The sequence below is a fragment of the Lycium barbarum genome, chromosome 8 (assembly GCF_019175385.1).
Source record: "Lycium barbarum isolate Lr01 chromosome 8, ASM1917538v2, whole genome shotgun sequence".
NCBI classification, from domain to species: Eukaryota; Viridiplantae; Streptophyta; class Magnoliopsida; order Solanales; family Solanaceae; genus Lycium; species Lycium barbarum.
This window is the reverse complement of record NC_083344.1, coordinates 96,194,666-96,217,809: the sequence shown is the minus strand read 5'-3', so window position 1 is coordinate 96,217,809 and position 23,144 is coordinate 96,194,666. Positions and strand designations below refer to the sequence as shown.

Genomic DNA, 23,144 nt, shown 5'->3' with positions numbered 1-23,144 from the left:
GTCAGGCACCCACCTTCTAAAGCGGGTATTTTAATTTAAGTCCAGGCGCCCACTTTCTAATGCGAGTATTTTAATTTCAGTTCAGGTGCCCACCTTCTAATGCAGGTATTTTAAATTTCAGTCCAGGCGCCCACCTCATAATGCGGGTATTTTAATTTCAATCAGGCGCCCACCTTCTAATGCGGGTATTTTAATTTCAGTCAGGCGCCCACCTTCTAATGAGGGTATTTTACTTTCAGTCAGGCACCCACCTTCAAATACGGGTATTTCAATTTCACTCCAGGCGCCCACCTTCTAATGCGGGTATTCCATTATAAAGCTATGGCACACAAAGCAGAGTATGCATCAGGATCTCGACACACAACATGAGATTTCATTTCATTTCAAGGCCCCGGCACACAAACCGGTGTATGCATCAAGGTCCTCACACACAATCCAGCACTCCTCCCCATTCAAAGCTTCGGTACACAACCCGATCTTTTCATCAGGGTCCCGACATACAACTTTGTAGTCCATTTCAATTCATGGCTTTGAGTTCGGTCGCCCCTCTAGCAATAAATGATTCTCCTCCCCAACAAGTTTTCCCGAACTACAATCGGTCTGACTCCCATTTCAGGGATATGTAGGTAGCTTGAATTCGAGCACGACCGTTCTTTGTCCCACACCAGCTAGGACCACTCCAACAACACTAGGCAAAATTTTGATCGGACGATCAAAATTTGCCACAACATTCATTAGTTATAATTTTTCGAACTACATTGACCTGATTCTCTTGATTGGCGAGATATGTAGGAAGTTCTATGTAGAGTTCGGTCACATCGGGTTGAGAATCATTCTTTCCCCAGCAAATATACAATCTTTCACCCTCCCAGCGTCTCGTAGCTCGACACTAGGGCAATTTTGGAAGCGATGACGTGGGTACGTGAATTTGTTCCGGCCCTGAACAATCCTTCCCTTTTTATCATTCTTCTTTTTATCACAACCCTTCCGACGGACTGAGAGTATTGTCAAAGCTTTATCAACGTCTGGCTTCTTTCTCCGTAAATATCCTTTTAGCAATTCTTTGTCGAGCCAAAATAGGCTACACGTCAACGTCTTCGTCCTAAAACTCTTTCATCATCTCCGGTCGAAGAGGGACAAGCTGCTGACGCCTAAGTTTGGCTCGACGTGCTTAAAATTAACGTTTTGGGGGGCCCTGATTCGTTAAAGAGCGCGAAATACATTTTTTACACGTTTTTACATTTTCAACAATTTATTGATGATTATCCTTATTTTAGGAATTTTATCAATTTATTGTCATTTTCCAAGAATCATTATTTTTTCACATGTACAGCGTAATACTACCATTTTTGTGCAATTAATAAGTGTTTCTTAATTTTATAGCAATACATTTTTCATATCTTACATATTAATATTTAAATTTTATACTTACGTTATTATTTATACATGTATTGATTAACTATATTTTAGTACAGTCCGACAGTGCAGAGAAAATCGGAGCAAGTAATTTTTAAATGCAGAGTAAAAATTCGATCAAGTCAAGGTCTCGTCACGTTTTTAAAAGTTGACATTTGAGGTGATGGGTTGGGTTCTAGATCCATTGATTAATAAATTTTTATACATTGGTTAAAAGGGTGAAATCCCAATTGGACAATAACCCAAGGATTAAAATAAGCATTGAGGGGACAAAGGGGTATGGCTTTATATTTTTTTGATAATAGAAGCGGTTAGTTTGTATTATAAAGGAATAGAGGGGGTTATTTTTTTTCATGAACTCATCTTCATTTACGCGCACACACAACACTTCACATTTCAGATTTTTTTTCCCTTTAAACCCAAACATTTCTCTTCCCTCCCCCCACTTCCAACAGCCGCCGCCACCACGCCGGAGCTTCGAGCTCCGGCGATGCACCAAATCACCCCCACACGCTGACAAGCTTCCAAACCTCCACCACTTCGTCCCCATCTTCTCCCACCACGTCATCCCTCTCTCTGGCCATTAACGCCACCACCACGCCGCCCTTCCCCATTTTTCCCTTTCGACCAGCACCCTCACTGCCACCACCTTTACCACCCACCACCATAAAAACAACCCTTTTCCTCCGTCCTCACCTACCCAGTACCACTGTACAGCCCATGCGCCACTAGCCTCCACCCCGAAACCATCCTTCTGCATTCTCCATCTCCACCAGCCACCACCGTGCTCCACCACCACAACGACAATACCAACGCCCCTTCTCCCCTCTTCTCCCCACTGTTATCCCATCACGAAAACACCCCTAAAAAAAACAGATCTGGTCGGAAAAGGTTCAACGCTGTAACACAAACCAACGACCTTCATTGTTTGACTATTGTCGCTTGGCTGTTCGTTTGTTTTTTTTTACCCCTATTTCACTATTTTTATGCCATTGTTATATGTGTTTTTGTACAGTTCTTGATCTGCTGGTTATCGTTGTTTTCAGACTGTTTTTTTTCGTGCCATTTTGGTTATCTCCAACAGGCTACTTCGGCCATAGTAGCTACTGCTCTGTTTTGGTTAATTGTTTGTTGCACCTATTGACGTTTTTGTACTGTTTTTTACATATTACCCCTTTAATGCTCTTTGGACTGATTTTTACATCTTGTTTACTAAATAATATTGATTTTATGTTTGAGAAATGCTACTCCGACGGGTAGGCATTGGTATTGTGTTTAAACCTTTCTCGGCTATGAAATTGTTATTGACACTTTCACCCCTTTTTATTATTTTACTAAACCGATTTGGGCAAATACTACCCCAAATGGCCGATGAAGAAATTTTCGTCGATTTCCAAGGCCTCCCATGTACAAAAGATGGGTTTTTGTTTTAAGTTTATTTATCATTTCTTTAATTCATTAGATAGTTATTTATTCTCTTACTAACACTTTTACTAAGTGTTTATACAGGTACCCGGAGATACATCCGAAGACGACACTCGGAAGGAACTCGAAGACTTCATCGAATCACTGTTTGTATTTACTTTCCGCATTTTTTTATAACTGCACAAAACATAAACTCATCGTATAGTGGAAACTTTATTTTTGCAATGACGGGTTGATATATTTATTTATTTGTCGCCTTGTTTGTTAAACATAAAATTGTCATTCTCTTTAGGCAAGACTTAGGTCGTCAATACTTTCATAACTGTACTAAATTGACTTGGTATAAATACTTTGTTAAATAAATTCACACTTTTGACGTTTAGGCAAAAAATACTAGTCCATCATTTATTTTATATTATTTATACACTCTTAATACAACTTACATTTTATATTGTTTCGTGTAAACTAATACATACTTTAATTAAGTTAAATTCACATTTTGACGCTAGGCAAATATTAAGTCTTCTATTCACAAATCTTTTATTCTTTAGAGGCATTACACATTTTCACTCATTTTTTATCCACAATCCCTTATACTTATTTTTTACCAATACTTTTTACAATTATTTTGTTTCCTTATTCTTTTGATAGGATATTCATTAAACAAACACTCTTTTTAACTAAACGGTAGAAACAAGTCAAATAAACTTTACTTTTCTGAATAATTTTTCTATATAAACTCTTTACACCAATGAATATTCATAGATTATTTTTACATTCTTTATAGACTAATATACCAAGTTATACAATTCTTTAGACATTTTATGTTTGATATACACTCTTTTATTCTTGAAAATACATTCTTTATTTATTTAATATCCATACATTCTTACATAGACGCACATTCTTTATATCCTTGATATATTTATTTTTTACATAGTCTTACATTTTTTTTTATATTATTAACATAGTTATACATTCTTTACACTAACATATATATACACTCTTTGTACTAACAGATATACTTTTATACTTACGAGGTATAAATTCTCTTTATACTCTTTTATATTTTTTTTTTTACTATACATTCTCTATGAATACTTGATACTTGATATAAATACATTTTTATACACTGCATATACTTAGTATATTATCACCTAGTGTAGCTTTTCATGAAGTCATAACATTTTGAAAACATGTAATACTAACGACAAACAGATAGATAATCCCCGTCTAGTGTTCAGTTAAACTAAGTCTAAGGACTGTCTTCGGGCAGGCTCTGAGGGATGCTTAATACCTTCCTTTCGGGGTAAATAAATCCCTTATCTAGAATGTCATAGGTTTCGTGGACTAGAATGGAGTACACACACAAATACATATAGGTTTCCTATTTTTCCTTAAAAATTAGGTGGCGACTCTAACCCTTTTAAAACCAGTTAGAAGAACTGTGAAGTTGCAAACTATATTGGACCCGTTCAAAATAGGGCGTAACAGAATGGCGACTCCGCTGGGGATTACCTAGGTTTTGACCTTAACAGACATAGTTTCAGTGAGAACTTGAGGGATATGTGATTATTTATCTGTTTTTATTATTATTACTTGTAATATATATCATGAACTGCTACAATATTATCTTTGAAAGGACGCGAGCAAAGAAAAACTCGTGTTCCTTATTTGTTTGAAGACATTACATGTTACTGCTTTCGTTATACTGTCCTCGCACTTTCAATTGAGTCTTTGACCATACACATACACACATTGTGCATGCGAGTTGTGCTTTGCGCTCCTCCGAACCTTCTTCAAACTCCTTAGTTTCAGAGATTGGTGGGCTAGTCTTACAACTTGCCATCTCGCAGTTGCCCAAATATTCTTTATCAGCTTAGGTGAATCTACTCTTAGAATTCTTAGGCCGTTGTATGTATAATTTTGATCACTGCTCTAGCCGGATTAATTTCATTCTTTATTTGTCACACATTCTTATTTGCTACATGCTCTTTACATAGTACATATTCTTTATTTGTTTCACATACTGTATTTATTAGACATTCTTTAGTTGTACATATATACTAGACATACCTTCTTCCGCCTCGTCTGCTTTATCAGACAATTTTGGTTGACTTGTGTTGAGCTTCGAACCTGTCCAACCCTCACACCCATTTTTTGGTCTTTACGACCACCCTCATAGCCACGTTAATTTTCATACCCATTTTTGGCCTTTGCTACCATCATTTTGACTTTACCATTTTTTTAATACAAAACAGCCTTGTACATTCTTCCTCTCTCTGGAACACACTTTCCAGATGCAAACTCTTGTACATAACCTCACTTCTTTTCAATACAACCACCAATTTATAGAAACCATACAAATTACATACAACACCGTATCTGCCCGAACTACGTCTGACTTGATTCTTGTCTTGGCAAGATACGTAGGCAACCCTACATAAGGGTTCGGTCTCCCCACTGTTTCCAAATAATTCACCGGAATAAAAAACTGGGACAATTATTTTGGAGCAGTTCAAAGACGCTCTCCAAAAAGACTTTTAAGATTGTCAATCAACCCCTTGAAATCCAAAACCCAACAGCGACAATACCAGCCTTCCCCCAACAATCACCCGGCTTTGATCCCAAATTTTGGGACATAATCTTTTCTTCTTCTCCCAAGCATAGCAGGCCATGGAACTTTGGCTTGTCGGTGTTTATTTTTCAACCCCAAGGGTTCAACACATGTAAATTCTCCCCCCTTCAACTATACAATAATCGTGCCGACTGACAAAGAGTTAAAGCTCCGCAAACAGTTTGGTACCCAATCATTGCAATCTTACCGATGAGCGCGGAGTATTTTTAGAAACTCCGTAAAGGTCGGCATCCCCTCTTATCACCTTGCCAGCGGACGCGGATTATTTTAAACCTCCGCCGACGATGCCAATGGATGCAGAGTATTGTCAAAACTCTGCCCACGTCCAACCTTTTCCTCCATCACGATCTTGTCAACGTACTGGAGTAATGTCAAGGCTCCATCTACAGTTGACCTCCTTCTTCTCGGCTGCCTGTTAGACTATTTTCTATGCTCTAGCTGCGATCGACTCATTTTTTCTGACCGCCTACCATAGTACTGTCCAAGCTCTGAGCCTATGATTGGTCCCTTCCTGGATAATTTCGAAGGCCCGTGCCTACGATGGACACACCCTTCTGCCATCTGTCGGAGTACTTGCAAAACTCCACCTTCAATCGACACCTCTTCCTATATCTTATCTGCAAGAACTACGCACACCTGATTCTCTTCTTTGATGAGATACGTAAGCAGCCCTTTTGGGTTCGGTATTCATTATTCAAAAAAAAAAAAACCTTATTTGGAAAATCACAAAAATATTTTCTTTATTCTTACCTCCCTGCAAGAGCTACGCACACCTGATTCTCTTATTTGATGAGATACGTAGGCAGCCCTTTGGGGTTCGGTATTCATTATTCAAACAGAAAAAAAATCCATTATTTGGAAAATCACAAAAAAAAAAAAAAAATTCTTCCTACCTATATGCAAGAACTACGCACACCTGATTCTCTTCTTTGATGAGATACGTAGGCAGCCCTTTTGGGTTCGGTATTCATTATTCAAAAAAAAAAACCTTTATTTTGAAAAATCACAAAATATTTTATTTCTTTCTATCCTATCTGAAAGAACTACGCGCACCTGATTCTCATCAATGATGAGATACGTAGGCAACCCTTCTTGGGTTCGGTACCCCTTATTCAAAAAATACAAAAAAAATATTTTTTAGATTCATATCTTTGACTTGGTTGGTACCAACACAGTTAGGAATGTGCATAAGAAAGAAATAAGTGACAATCGATATGATGGAGAGGACTGACTTCGTGGTAAACCATAGATTCTTTTGGTACCTCTCATTCACACCTTAAGTGACACTTGAAAAATTCTCTTGCATGCTTGTAAGACAAGAACAAAACCAACCTCATTATTTCATGTGCATTGTGTGGTGAGCTTTAGACAACGTTCAATTGCATTGCATTGTGATCTATAACTTGGCCTAAATGTCTGTTGAGGCGAAATTATGAGTAACACTCGGTATAGGAAAGGATCATAGGCCTTCTTTGACCCGTTTGAGCCTTTCTAGCCTACCAAATGACATTATCCCTAGCATTCCCCCTTTGAGCCTAAAGCCTTTTCTTTGACAACCACATCATAAGCCTATACCATTTCTGAGTGCTTACATGCACTATCCCTCTCTTGGCCCAACCTCCCTGAGCTAGCGTACTAGAAATGTACAATCGCGGATAAAGATCCAAGCTGAAGTTTCCAATGACAAAAGATACAAAAGTCCCATAAAAACAAAGACGAACAACGACCTCCAAAGCAAGAAGGAGCCAAAAAAAAAAAATATCAGTCATCATTCAGGATCTCGGATATACAACCTGTTATTCCTCTTTATTTTTTCACACTCCGGCATACAACCCGGAATTAACATAAGGACTTTGGGCATACAACCCATGTTCATTCTCTTAATCCCCAAAGAGTCTCGGCATACAAACCGAACTCCAAAAAAAATAAAAAGCTCCAACATGCAAAAGAAGTCGCACAAGTACAAAAGAAAGGGACAACAAAACGAAGCAGATCAGAATCAAAGCACACAAATACAAAGCACAACCATAGTGCAACGCTCAGGGAAGGATTATTCACTCCTTACCCAAATGATATCTTACCTTTTTTGCAAGCCTACATTACAAACCCGTAACAAGCCCTACGTGATCTTATGCCAAGGGTTCTCACACTAGTGGATACTTACATGACGGCCAAGCCTATGGTATCACAATTGCATGCATTGAACATCTTTCTAAGTATGAGTGTACTTCTCTAAACGTCCCAAAGTTAAAAACATACTGAATATGTGTGAAAAAGGGACTTTCTTTCTAGTGAGGGCATTTGACACATGAGGATAGGTATAGTTCAAAACCTCTGCTTGAAGCAAGACGAACAAATCTTGTCGATACTTAGGTATGTCTGAGGTACCACTTGAAGCTGTAGGAATTATCCTGAAGTCAATCTCGGTTAGCTGGGAAGAAATTGATGGAATTCTTATGCACAAAACTAATTGTTGGTGCCAACTGAAGTCAAGACACGATTCTCTTCATTTCTTCATTTTCCAATATTCTTTACAACAAAAACAACAAAAAATGCATCAAAAAAAAATTATAGGCGCTCACCTTCTAATACGGGTATTTCAATTCAAGTACATTTTTATAAGCGCCCACTTTCTAATGCGGGTATCTTAATTTCAGTCAGGCACCCACCTTCTAATGCGGGTATTTTAAATTCAGTCAGGCGCTCACCTTCTAATGCGGTTATTTTAATTTCAGTCAGGCGCCCACCTTCTAATGCGGATATTTTAATTTCAGTCAGGCGCCCACCTTCTAATGCGGGTATTTTAAATTCAGGCAGGCGCCCACCTTCTAATGCGGGTATTTTAATTTCGGTCAGGCACCCACCTTCTAATGCGGGTATTTTAAATTTCAATCAGGCACCCACCTTCTAATGCGGGTATTTTAATTTCAGTCAAGGCGCCCACCTTCTAATGCAGGTATTTTAATTTCAGTCAAGGCGTCCACCTTCTAATGCGGGTACAGTCTAGGCGCCCTCTTTCTAATACGGGTATTTTAAATTTCAGTACAGGCGCCCACCTTCTAATGCGGGTATTTTAAATTTCAGTCCAGGCGCCCACCTCATAATGCGGGTATTTTAATTTCAGTCAGGCACCTACCTTCTAATACGGGTATTTTAATTTCAGTCAGGCGCCTACCTTCTAATGCGGGTATTTTAATTTTAGTCAAGCACCCACCTTCTAATGCGGGTATTTTAATTTCAGTCTAGGCGCCCACCTTCTAAAGCGGGTATTTTAAATTTCAGTTCAGGCGCCCACCTTCTAACGCAGGTATTTTAAATTTCAGTCCAGGCGCCCACCTCATAATGCGGGTATTTTAATTTCAGTCAGGCGCCCACCTTCTAATGCAGGTATTTTAATTTCAGTAAGGCGCCCACCTTCTAATGCGGGTATTTTACTTTCAGTCAGGCACCCACCTTCAAATACGGGTATTTCAATTTCACTCCAGGCGCCCACCTTCTAATGCGGGTATTCCATTATAAAGCTCTGGCACACAAAGCAGAGTATGTATCAGGATCTCGACACATAACACGAGATTTCATTTCATTTCAAGGCCCCGACACACAAACCGGTGTATGCATCAAGGTCCTCACACACAATCCAGGACTCCTCCCCATTCAAAGCTTCGGTACACAACCCGATCTTTTCATCAGGGTCCCGACATACAACTTTGTAGTCCATTTCAGTTCATGGCTTTGAGTTCGGTCGCCCCTCTAGCAATGAATGATTCTCCTCCCCAACAAGTTTTCCCGAACTACAATCGGTCTGACTCCCATTTCAGGGATATGTAGGTAGCTTGAATTCGAGCTCGACCGTTTTTCGTCCCACACCGGCTAGGACCACTCCAACAACACTAGGCAAATTTTGATCGGACGATCAAAATTTGCCACGACATTCATTAGTTATAATTTTTCGAACTACATTGACCTGATTCTCGTGATTGGCGAGATATGTAGGAAGCTCTATGTAAAGTTCGGTCACATCGGGTTGAGAATTATTCTTTCCCTAGCAAATATACAATCTTTCACCCTCCCAGCGTCTCGTAGCTCGACACTAGGGCAATTTTGGAAGCGATGACGTGGGTACGTGAATTTTTTTCGGCCCTGAACAATCCTTCCCTTTTTATCATTCTTCTTTTTTATCACAACCCTGCCAACAGACTGAGAGTATTTTCAAAGCTCTATCAACGTCTGGCTTCTTTCTCCGTACATATTCTTTTAGCAATTCTTTGTCGAGCCAAAATAGGCTACACGTCAACGTCTACGTCTGAAAACTCTTTCATCATCTCCGGTCGAAGAGGGACAAGCTGTTGACACCTAATTTTGGCTCGACGTGCTTAAAATTAACGTTTTGGGGGGCCCTGATTCGTAAAGAGCGCGAAATACATTTTTTACACATTTTTACATTTTTCAACAATTTATTAATGATTATCCTTATTTTAGGAATTTTATCAATTTATTGTCATTTTCCAAGAATCATTATTTTGCACATGTACAGCGTAATACTACTATTTTTGTGCAATTAATAATTGTTTCTTAATTTTATAGCAATACATTTTTCATATCTTACATATTAATATTTAAATTTTATACTTACGTTATTATTTATACATCTATTGATTAACTATATTTTAGTACAGTCCGACAGTGCAGAGAAAATCGGAGCAAGTAATTTTTAAACGCAGAGTAAAAATTCGATCAAGTCAAGGTCCCGTCACCTTTTTAAAAGTTGACATTTGAGGCGATGGGTTGGGTTCTTGATCCATTGATTAATAAATTTTTGTACATTGGTTAAAAGGGTGAAATCCCCATTGGACAATAACCCAAGGATTAAAATAAGCATTGAGGGGACAAAGGGGTATGGCTTTATATTTTTTGGATAATAGAAGGGTTTAGTTTGTATTATAAAGGAATATAGGGGGTTATTTTTTTTTCATGAACTCATCTTCATTTACACGCACACACAACACTTCACATTTCAGATTTTTTTTTTCCTTTATACCCAAACATTTCTTTTCCCTCCCTCCACTTCCAACAGCCGTCGCCACCACGCCGGAGCTCGATGCACCAAATCACCCCCACACGCCGACAAGCTTCCACACCTCCACCACTTCGTCCCCATCTTCTCCCACCACGTCATCCCCCTCTCTGGCCATTAACGCCACCACCACGCCACCCTTCCCCATTTTTCCCTTTCGACCACCATCCTCACTGCCACCGCCTTTACCACCCACCACCATAAAAATAGCTCTTTTCCTCCGTCCTCACCTACCCAGTACCACTGTACAGCCTATGCGCCACTAGCCTCCACCCCGAAACCATCCTTCTCCATTCTCCATCTCCACCAGCCACCACCGTGCTCCACCGCCACAACGACAATACCAACGCCCCTTCTCCCCTCTTCTCCCCACTGTTATCCCATCACGAAAACACCCCTAAAAAAAACCAGATCTGGTGGGAAAAGGTTCAACGCCGTTGAACACAAACCAACGACCTTCATTGTTTGACTATTGTCGCTTGGCTGTTCATTTTTTTTTTACCCACATTTCACTATTTTTATGCCATTGTTATATGTGTTCTTGTACAGTGCTTGATCTGCTGGTTAACGTTGTTTTCGGACTGTTTTTTTTTCGCGCCATTTTGGTTATCTCTAACAGGCTACTTCGGCCATAGTAGCTATTGCTCTGTTTTGGTTAATTGTTTGTTGCACCTATTGACGTTTTTGTACTATTTTTTACATATTACCCCTTTAATGCTCTTTGGACTAATTTTTACATCTTGTTTACTAAATAATGTTTGAGAAATGCTACTCCAGCGGGTAGGCATTGGTATTGTGTTTAAACCTTTCTCGGCTATGAAATTGTTATTGACACTTTCACCCCTTTTTATTATTTTACTAAACCAATTTGGGCAAATACTATCCCAAATGGCCGATGAAGAAATTTCCGTCGATTTCCAAGGCCTCCCATGTACAAAAGACGGGTTTTTGTTTTAAGTTTATTTATCATTTCTTTAATTCATTATATAGTTATTTATTATCTTACTAACACTTTTATTAAGTGTTTATACAGGTATCCGGAGATACATCCGAAGACGACACTCGGAAGGAACTCGAAGACTTCATCGAATCACTGTTTGTATTTACTTTCCGTATTTTTTTTATAACTTTACAAAACATAAACTCATCGTATAGTGGAAACGTTATTTTTGGAATGACGGGTTGATATATTTATTTACTTGTCGCCTTGTTTGTTAAACTTAAAATTGCCATTCACTTTAGGCAAGACTTAGGCCGTCAATACTTTCATAACTATACTAAATTGACTTGGTATAAATAATTTTTCTATCTCATCTGTAAGGAGTCTTGAAGCTTTGTCTGGTAACCAGCTACCAAAAATATAAAATTAAACACTTAGAGAATAAACAAAAACATAAACAAAGAAAACCTCGCAGAAGGATAACTCATACCCGTATCCCGCAGGCTCGATGATGATCACCCTGATGAGTCATAAGATTCCAGTTGTGAAGCCCTTACACTTCTAGGTAAATCATTCGGGGTAGGAGTGTGAGGCGCAGAACTACTTTCTCGAAGGTCAGGACCCGTAATCACGTATTGTTCAGTAGATGATGAAGAATGATGTGATACAGTCGGGTTGGGAGTCGCCGTCGAGTACCACTACACGCAGCCCATTGAGATTCGGGAGTAATACCGAGTGAAGCCCTGTGGGGTAGCATAACCTGGTGTGGACATCATCGAGGGGCTCTGGGGAGGCGCCTCAGTAAAGCCCTAACGTGGAGACATATAGGGCCGACCAAAGCTGTATGGATGTGTAAGACTATATGCAATGCCGTTCATGAGGGAATCATAAGGAAATGAAGCGCCGCGTGGTGGGAGACGTGGTGACGGGCTGCTATCTCTAATCACAAGGTTTTCTGGTGGTCTCCTGGCAACCTCCGTCTCCCTAGCCTTCTTTGTTTTCTTACCCCTCTTTTCACCTTCCATCTATACAATAATATATGTAAGTATCGCAAATATAAATTAATAGAAAAGGGACAACTTCAAAATTTGTTTAAATAACTCACCTATTTAACTAAAATCAACGAACTACATAGTACATATGATATGCCATACTATGCAACAAATGAAAAAATGCACTGGTACTGGTTTTCTGCATCACTAAATTTGTTCGTTTAAGCTTCAGTTTCTGCAGTTATTTAAATACAGTTTCTGTTGTTTTTAGCTGCTTCTTTCACATTTTAAACTGCAGTTTCTAGCATTTTTTACCTGCAAAATTTTTGTAGCGTTTAAGCTTCAGTTTCTGTTGTTTTTAGCAATGCAGTTTTGCTAAAAATACACTGCTCAGAAGCAGTTTTTTGGTCACTTAATGATCAAAAACTGTTTTCTCCGATAAGGTGGCATCAGCTGGTACACTGTTGATTAGATATCTAAAAGTGTTGATAAGCCTTTAAGTGTGAATGCCCCAGTGTATACTCCGGGTAAAAAGAGTATATCACCTACTAAAACTAACCAGTTGGTAGAATCTTCCTTTAATCTAGTGGTGGAGAAGGTTACTCAAAATCAAGCTTGCCAAACTATTCCTTCAACTACTTTTGCTACTGATGGCATTAGTGGTGAAAGGAAAATGTGGAGTGATCAGCTAGAAGAGGATTTGGAAGAAGGTGAACTGGCAGGTGATAATGAAGTTGGGCAGAGGCAATCTTTTGATTCAATTTCCTCCTCACAAGAAGTTAACAACATGTTTGTTAGAGTTGTTGATCATATAGTCTTGGAAAACAAGGAACAGGTAGTACTGCATGTAGTACAAGGTCAAGAAGGAATTGGTATAGTTGGAGGAATTCAGGAACTGGTGCACATTGTTGGTGAAACTGGCACTAATGATATGCAAGTTTCATCTAGTAACATAAAAGAAATCAGAGAAGAGGTGGATAAGGGTATGGAGAAGTCTTCAGTGAAAATAGTTTACACAGAAAGGCAAGTTGAAAAGCATCAGCTGAGTAAACCAGTTGTAAAATACAGAAAAGCATGAGTAATGCAAAGAAGCATGCAAATGCTTCTAATCAAAGGCTCATAATGAACCTGCTGCAGTTACTGCTGATAAAAACAGTAGCAAGAAATCAGATGAGGTAACACTAAACACTAAGGCTCATAAACAAAATGAAAGCAAAATTGCTACTGGAAAAGGTAATCTCCAGGTTGCATTGCTTATGGATAAGCAGCACATTACCCCCATTTCTAGTGTTAACATGCACCCTATACACAAGTATCAGCCTGCTAGAGAAAAAGTAGCAGCAACTAGTGTAAATATGCAACATGATCTTAAAGCCAATTGACAAGAACAACAACTAGTAATGTCAAAGACTCAAGGCAACTTATCAGTAGCAATAGAAACTAGTGAGGGGCCTAAAATTGAGAATAGGAGCAGTTTTAAACATCATACAAGCAAGTTATGCAGCTGTACAAGAGAATCAGATATGCAGTCTGCATTTTTACAAAAACTGCAGGGAGGCTAGTGAGGTTTGGGAAGAAAATAACCATATACACATTCAAAAAAAACATTTTAATAGCACAAACTGAATTCCCCCTCAAATATAACAAACATCCCTAGAGAGTAATAGAAGCATATTTTGTATCTTGACATCTAATTATTATTATGAAACCAATCTCTCCAATACAAAATAGTGACAACCAAAATCCTTAGGATAAAAGTAACTGCAAACATCTTATCAGATCAACCACCTATTAAAGATCTCATCTACATGGTATAAGCAACAAAAAAAAAAAAGTGGCCAACACTTTGAAATTACAAACTTCAACATGAAAATTAATTACCTTAGCTGGAGCAGCTTCAGCAGGTGCAGCGCCTCCAACTTTCACACCCACAGCTTTCCCAGGAAAACTAAGATCCAAATTTCATCATTAGTCACAAAGACAAAAAAAAAAAAAAAAAAAAAAACCACTAAAGATTCTAACTTTCATAGCAAAAACAACTGGAAAATCAAAGAATAGTATAAACAGTAGAATTAAAAAGAATAATCAAAGAAAAGTTATGGCTGTCAATTCTCACACCCAAAGTATTCACAGGTTCATTAGCCACGTAAACACATAAAACCCACTAAAGATTCTAACTTTCAAAGGAAAAAATAAACGCTGAAAACCAAAGAACAATACAACCAGTATCTGCCAACTCTCACAACCAACAAGCTTCCCCAGGAAAACGGAGCTCCAAGAATCATCATTAATCACAAAAACAACAAAAACCTACTAAAGATTCCAACTTTCAAAGAAAAAACATTTAGAAAAATTAAGGAACAATATAACCAGTAGCATTAAAAAAGAATAATCAAGGCTGCCAACTCCCACAAACACGAGCTTCCCCGGGAAAATTAAGCTCCAAGAATCATCATTAATCACAATTACAACAAAAACCACACTAAGGATTCCAAATTTCAAAGCAAAAACAATTAGAAATATCAAAATAAATATAATCAGTAGCATTAAAAATAATAATCAAGGCTGCCAACTCCCACAAACACGAGCTACCCCGGGAAATTTGAGCTCCAAGATTCATAATTAATCACAATTACAACAAAAACCACACTAAAGATTCCAACTGTCAAAACAAAAAAAAATGGAAAAATCAAAGAACATAACCAGTACTATTAAAAAGAATAAGCATATGCCAACTCTCACACCCACAACAACAACATACCGAGTGAAATCCCACAAAGTGAGGGTCTGGGGAGGATAGAGTGTACCCAGACCTTACTCCTACCCCCAAGCAAATCAAAGCATTATAAAAAGTCATAGCAAAATACGATAAAAGCATAATAAAGCAGTCTAGAAAAAAAAAGCAGTTGGACTTTAACTTCTGCATTACAAACTAAGACATAGTTTCACTCTAAATAGGTATAAACAACAATATATCATAAGATAAGACACATATTCATTACCATAATTTGTTCACATTAATCCAACTGAAACCCAGTACAGGCACCCAAATATATTTTGTAAAACCATGTTAAGTCCAACAATATTCAAATTGGACTTTATCAAAAAGAAAAATTCAAGGTTGGGATTAGAACATCTGCTAAACAAGAAACACAACATACCAGAAATCTATAATCAAACATTATACAAACAAAATACTGTTGAAAAAGCAAGAGTCATATTTATACCTCAGATCTCTTAAATGTCGAAACGGCTCGAAGAATGTCTTCGTTGAGGTATCTGAAAGGAAACCAAAGAGAAACAATCAACATAAGGATGTTTTTAAAAGGTTGAGGAGGAATAGTAAAGACATACAAAAATGTAATTTCATAAAAGGAAGTAAACAATCAGCTACTAATTTCAAACATGTAAAGAAAATATGTAAGTATAAAACAAAAAACTTACTAATTGCTGTTAATCCTCATCCCCATCCCCATCTCCCTCTTCTGACCGTTCTTCCTCATCAGTTGTTTTGTTTTCATTATTACATTCATTCACCTTTGCATTAATTTCTTTTGTATTTATTTCTTCCAATATGTGTTATGCATGCTCTAAATCATCTTCTAACTCATTGTCAATTGTTTGGTGAACAATTAATAGATCGTCATCCTGGAACGCAACAGGCAACACATTCTCCACTTCCACTCTACCCACAAGCTTGACTTTAATTACCACCCACCAAGCAGACTTATCTGGATGCAAGGGATAAGGAGCATAGTACACCTGTCTAACATTTTGTGCTACAATGAAAGGATCATAAGACGCATACTCCCTCGTGTTGTTTACTTCTATGATGTTATACTGCTTGAGTACCCTTGTACCTCTATTTGGGGTTGGATCAAACCACTTGCACCGAAAAAGTACAATTCTTTTTTTTCCACCACCAGAATACTCCAGTTCTAGGATCTCCTTAATTACACCATAATAATTGACCGCCGCTTGGTTTCCATCCCCACCTTTAACCCAAACCCCGCTGTTGTTAGTTTTCATATGCTTAGATAGTTCTTCGGTATTAAATTTGAAACCATTTACAACATATTTGTCCATAGAATAGACCATATCGGGTCCCCAAGATATGTCCTTTAAAAGTTGGTCATGGTAATCATATTTTGTACTGTAAACCTATTTAAGAATAGTAAGTTAGCACTAATATAATGTGCACTTTTTAAATTATGTTAGCCTTGTGAAAAGGTTGTAACATTTACATAATCGTTAAACCACTTCCCAAACTGGTCGTACACTTTTTCAACGCCATTTAAATGCACAAATTAACTGTCCGACAAAATGGAGTTTGAGTTAGTTGATATGCCTTGTACTTGGATATTTAGTGCAAAATAATAACAAATTACTCATAATATCGTTGAACTTCCGGGCAATTCAGCAAGACATGTATCGATGCAGATTTAGACTGCATATCATTAAATTCTCTTGTACATTTTTTTGAACCCGAACCCGGCCGATTGAAGATTGATATCTGCTTCGCTAAAGCATCATTATTAGCTCCTTCAAAATGTCGGTTGGGTTTGTTTTGTAGTAAGAACATAAATGAGTTGTTTTGCTAGCAAGATAGGCTTCGCAAATTGAGCCTTCAACTCTATGTTTCTGCTTGATACCCCGTTTAGACTTGCCAATAGTTCTGCATAATATTATGTTAAGCGTGAATTTTTTAAAATAAATTGGTAGAGAGAAATAAATAAAAATTTACACCTATTACCTCTTGAAGGGATATATCCAACGACAATGAACTGGGCCTCCGAGTCGGGCTTCCTCCGCAAGGTGAACTGGAAGATGTTCCATCACATCGAAGAACCCCGGTGGAAGAATTTTTTCCAACTTACTTGTTATTACAGGAATATTCAGATGCATCCTATCCAGGTTGTCTACCCTCAACGTGCTGGAACACAAGTCTTTGAAGAAGAAACTAATTTCTGTCATAGGCTTCCAGATTCGGGTAGGCAAGCCACTAAATGCAATGGGGAGTGAAGTTTCCATGAAAACATGACAATCATGGCTTTTCATCCCATATATCTTTCCTTGCACCATATCAACACGTTTTTCCAAATTTGATGCATACCCATCAGGCATCTTCAAGTTCTCAACCCATTCACAAATCTTTCGCTTCTGATCCATTGTGAATGAATAACTAGCCTTAGGCTTGAAGACCCCGTTTCGTTTGTCCTGCAACCATAACTCTTTACGCCTACAATATTCTTGTAAGTCCAATCTAGCCTTTGGATTATCTTTTGTCTTGCCTTTGACATCCATCACTGTGTTGAACAAATTATCAAAGTAATTTTTTTCAATATGCATGACATCAAGATTATGCCGGAGAAGATTATCCTTCCAATATGGTAACTCCCAAAATATGCTATACTTGGTCCAGTTATGTGCAAGCTCATACCCATCTAACTTGTACGGTGGTTCTTCAGTAACTTTCGAAAAATACTCAACCCTCTCCCAAATTTCCTCTCCTGAAAGTCTTGGAGGTGGATAGTTTCGTTCAATGGTGTTCTTCCTAAATGAATTTTTCATACTCCTAAACTCGTGATCCATTGGCAAGAACTGACAGTGACAATCAAACTATGAAATATTTTTTGTCATGCTTTAAATTGAACGATTTAGTATTCTCCATGCAGTAAGGACAGGCTAACTTTCCAGCAGTCATCCACCCAGACAACATCCCGTAGGTAGGAAAATCATTAATACTCTACATTAAAGCGGCCCGCAAATTAAAATTCTCCTTAAGAGAAACAACAAACGTCTCAACCCCTTCAACCCACAACATTTTCAACTCATCAATCAAAGGTTGCAAGTATACATCAATCAAAACCTTCGGATTACGTGGGCCAGGAATGATGCAATTAAGGAATATATATGGACTAGTCACACACAACTCAGGTGGAAGATTATATGGTGTTAAGAAAACAGGCCAGCAAGAATATGGTGCAGTAGAAATAGAATGTGGAGTGAATCCATCTGAACATAAACCCAACTTAATGTTCCGTGGTTCAGCCGCAAAGTCTGGATATGTTGTGTCAAAATGCTTCCAAACCTCTCCGCCTGATGGATGGAACATAACACCAGGTGACCTTCTATTTTCATTGTGCCATCTCATACGAGGAGCGGAGCTATTTGATGCGTGCAACCTCTTTAACCTTGGTGTAAAAGGTAAGTAATGCATCGCTTTAACGGCAACCCTCTTCCTGCTACGAGTCCGCTTAAAACGAGCTCTGCCACAAAACTTACAAGATTCTAGACCTTCGTCATCCTTATAGAATAACATGCATCCATTTTCACAACAATCAATTCTCATCGACGAGAGTCCTAACTTAGACACTAATCTTTTTGCCTTATAGTAATTTTCAGGTATCTCTAAATTCGGGTCAACTAATTCATGTATAAGGCCAATCACAGCATCCATTGCACCTTGAGGAACATTCCAATCTGCTTTGATGCATAATAATCTAACAACAATAGATAATTGAGAGTGGGGACTCCCGTCATATAAAGGCCGACTAGCATTTTTCAATTGTTCAAAAAAATGACTAGCTTCTTCATTTGGAGCTTCTTCATCATGGTTATCGGATTCAAAATTGGAATGCATCCCATAAGCATCTTGAACCATGTCGTGCATTCTAGAATTTTGGACATTACGTTCCATCACCCTACTACTTTCACCAACAACAAAGTCTTGAAATCTACCAAAACTACTATCCGTTTCTCCATGACTAGTCCACACTGCATAATCTTTTTCAAAGCCGTCTTTATAGAGATGAAGCCTAACAATCTCTGGTGTCTCATAATTACTACATTTACATTTTACACAAGGGCACCTAACCAAGCCATGACTTAGAAAAGTTTCAAGTGTCATTGCATAGTCAACAAAAGCATCGACACCATCTACAAATTCTTGCCTCATCCCCCCTCTGCCGTCATTTGTCCTAATATACATCCAACTACGAGATTCCATCTACACAAATAACACAAACTCATCAATGCTTAATAATTCATTTTTTGCTAATAAATACAAATCACTAGGTTTTTTTAGAGAACCACTAGGTTTCTTAATTATTCTAGCTACTAGCACAATTTAATCTAAGAAAATTTAAAATTAATTATCATTTATTTACTTTTTCCATCCTTTACTAACTAATCTTTTTGGAATATTAATGAACGTCATGATTCAGGACTTATTCTTGACTTTTCATAAAGAAGAGAATCATAGCCTGTAGACTACTTCAGTACTCCATTATTTTCTTTACAATTCAACAACTTTAATATCCTTCATTAATTATTTTCTTTTTATAGTATTTTTTGTCAAAGTCCTACACGAACTTTACTAATATGACAAAATAGTCTGCTGTTTTGGCCAGTTAATGACACATAAATTCCAACGTACCATATAGTAAAGTGACAAATATTATGAGCCAAAAGTAGACTTTATCATCATATGAATTTTAGCAGCCTCATTGTTGACAGGAAGGAATTCAAGTACAGGTAATTTTATTCAAGATTTCACTTTGTAAATCTAAAACAATTACAGGAATGCAAACATCACAAGTACAGGAATTCACTTTGCAAATCAGAAACAATATTAGGCAAACCTTTTTTAGATTGTCAAATCTGAAACAAGCTTTTTCAGCTGGGCCTCCTACCAAATTTCTTAGCCAAGAAAAGAAAGAAAGCATACCTCAAATTGTCAGATAGGCCGGCAACGGCAGACGGTGGCGACGGTGACTGGCAGGTAGCAACAGTGACTAGCAGGCAGCGTTATTAGGGTTAGAGAGAGAGGGGGAGAGAAAAGGTGAGATCAAAAGAGAGAGAAAGGGGAAAGGCCGTGGACGGCGACGGCAATGGCAAACAGCAACGACAGTGACTGTGATGTACCGGGGATTTATGGCACATTTGTCGCTTTTGGCTATAAGTTTTACTTGTTTTTGAGCAAGTCTTGGTCAATTTAATGTGTTGTTGTTGTGTTTTAGGTATTTGGCGTTGTAGGAGTCCAATGATGGAGAATTTAGCAAATTGGATAAAAACGCGAAGAAGGACGCGATGTACATCAAAGTACGCCCCGTACTGTTCCCCGCACTTTGAAGGAAAGTCACAGAAGTCTTTGTCAGATTTGAGGGAAGTACGTCTTGAAAAGTATGTCCCGTACTTATAAAGATGGGCCATACTTGTTGCCCGTCCTTTGGCCTGAAGTAACAAAGAGGCAATACACCTGTGAGGGAAGGAACGACCTGAGAATACGTCCCGCACTCCAAAAGACGGGACGTACATTTGCCCGTACATCTTCCGCACCTTGAAGTTATTCAGCGGTCGTGCTTTGCAAGAACGGGACGTAATTCAATGTACGTCCCGTACTCCTTTCGTGCGGGTGACGTGATTGTTGTCCATATTGAAGAGGGATTTGACTCCTATAAATAGCCAATAGGGTTTTGAATATTTTTTATCACTTTTCATATTTTGAATTCTAAAATTCTGAGATTGGTGTTGAGACAATTTGTTCTTAGTAGCTTACAACAGTGTTCAAGTCTATTACAATTGTTTGACTTCCAGTTTTATTCGTAAGTTTTTACACAAATTCAATTATGCAATCTTCAATCTTTTATTGTTTTCGTGTTGCCATGAGTAGCTAAAAAAAACCTTTACTAAGGTTGTGAACCCAAGGATGGGTGTGTTGTGATTGGGGATCGTGAAAGATATACGCATAATGGATTGTTATGGTTTATTTGTTCTTCGTATTCATCATATAGTTAGTGGTTGCAAACATTAGCTCACGCCATAAACTTTAGTTTATTTGGGAAAATAGCTAGGGTTAGGTAAGAACAAATAAAAAGAACTCAAGGCTTTAAACATTGTTTAATAAATTCACTTAGGAATAAGAGGAATTTACTTGGCATAATCAACCGTTCTTCATGCATACTTTCTTATCTTTGGAAAAAGCATAGAAAAAAATAATCTTTTCTTATTCGGAAATATTGTAGATTCACATAGAGGTTAAGTGCATCCATACAAACAGTCCATTAGAAGTATATCAAGATCGAGACCCATGATCATACACTTTATCTGACGGGAACACAACCTTGGTTCTTTTTGCTCATATATTTACAACTTTAAATTTCCTGTCACTTTAAATTAGTCCACAAACCAAATCAATTATAAAACCCTTTTGCGGAATACACCAGGACCACAAGATTAGTATAATACTCGTTTAGTAAACTTTTCACACCATATTCTCTGTGGGATTTGACCCCAACCTTGTTGGGTTACTATATTTGACAACGTCCGCGTTATACCATTAATAGGTGTAATTTGAGCGTATCAAATTTTGGCGCCGCTGCCGGGGAATACGGTTTTGAAATTACTAAATAGTGTTTACTCTTCTTAAAGTCTTTGTCATATTCCAACACACCTCGTTTGCTACCTTGTAAACCAGGTGATCATGGCCAACAACGAACTTCCAGTCGAGAATGTTTTTGCTGATGAACCAGAAGTAGATGAAGACTTTGCATCTGCAATCATTCATCCAAGGGTGACTGCTACTACTATCAAGTTTGACAATTCACTCTACCATATGCTCAAACAAGAGGGATACTTTCGGAATATAGTCGATGATGACCCTCACCAACATATAACAAACTTTCTGGATGTGTGCTCTCAGCATATCCAACGAGTGTGACTCAAGAAGCAGTCCAGCTGAAACTCTTCAAATATTCATTAGCCGGAGAAGCAAGAAAATGGTTCACAAATCTACCTCGGAACTCTATTGCTACATGGGAAGAGATGGTCAGAGTTTTTCTCAGGAAGTGGTACCCCCCGAGTAAAAGGGCTGAAATTCGTGATTAGATTTACGAGTTCAAACAATGTAATGGGGAACAACTTTTTGAAGCTTGGGAGAGGTACAAAGAATTTTTGGATAAGAGTCCAAACCATGGTATTCCAAAACAGATTTTGAAGGAGAAGTTCTATAGAGGGTTGGATCCTATGACCCAAGCAATTGCCAATAATGCTGCCAGCGGGTGTTTCATGAATAAGTCCTACGCTACTATTACTGATATACTTAACCAATTGACTATACACAGCCAAGCATGGCATTCAAGTAATTCTGATGGGCTATCACTTGGAACACCGTTGATTCAAAACATTGTGAAAGATAGCCAGGAAACGCAGCAAACATTGGCACAATTTGCCACAAGTCTCTCTCTACTGACAAAGAGGCTTGATGAGAGAGAAACGAAGAACGTGAGCGTATGTGAAGATATCTCAGGCATGCCGCCTGGAATGTACCAAGTCCCAGAGGGTCCGTATCAAGAGGGCCCCCCTCCGCAAGTTGAGAATGTTCAATATGCAGATTATATAGCGAAGGGGGACATTCCTAGGCTGATTCAGAGATACTGGAGACCCCAACAAGGGCAGGGGTCACATAATCAAGGAAACTACAACAACAACCAAGAGAACTACAATAACAACTATGGTGGACCAAACCAAGGGAGATACAACAACAACAACGGTAATTTTGGGAACAGAAGTTCCAACCCTTACATTCCACCAAAAGGGCAATCTAATGATCAAGGTAGTTCGAGGTTGGAGTCAATGCTTGAGAAAGTGTTAGCAAGT

The 23,144-nt window shown here is 38.2% G+C and overlaps 2 protein-coding genes across 2 annotated transcripts; both read right to left on the bottom strand.

Annotated features, from left to right (window-relative positions):
• Positions 1–12,302: 12,302 nt before the first annotated feature.
• Positions 12,303–18,245, bottom strand: LOC132607984 (uncharacterized). Its single transcript, XM_060322068.1, has 5 exons — positions 17,239–18,245; positions 16,874–17,160; positions 15,713–15,764; positions 14,367–14,433; positions 12,303–12,518 (listed from the first exon to the last, which is right to left on the bottom strand). The coding sequence occupies exons 2-5, from the start codon at positions 16,875–16,877 to the stop codon at positions 12,303–12,305; spliced, it is 339 nt and encodes a 112-aa protein (XP_060178051.1). The 5' UTR covers positions 16,878–17,160; positions 17,239–18,245.
• LOC132607983 (uncharacterized) lies at positions 18,232–19,494 on the bottom strand. The gene has a single exon (XM_060322067.1). It carries the CDS (start codon positions 19,492–19,494, stop codon positions 18,232–18,234), a length of 1,263 nt encoding a protein of 420 aa, XP_060178050.1.
• Positions 19,495–23,144: the final 3,650 nt, after the last annotated feature.

Coding starts and splice junctions, on each gene's coding strand:
- LOC132607984 (XM_060322068.1), bottom strand. Junction 14,434..15,712: donor CGACATTTAAGAGATCTGAG/GTATAAATATGA, acceptor TTTGGATCTTAG/TTTTCCTGGGAAAGCTGTGG. Junction 12,519..14,366: donor CTGAAGCTGCTCCAGCTAAG/GTAATTAATTTT, acceptor ATTATTGTATAG/ATGGAAGGTGAAAAGAGGGG.
- LOC132607983 (XM_060322067.1), bottom strand. CDS start 19,494: ATGGAATCTCGTAGTTGGATGTATATTAGGACAAATGACGGCAGAGGG.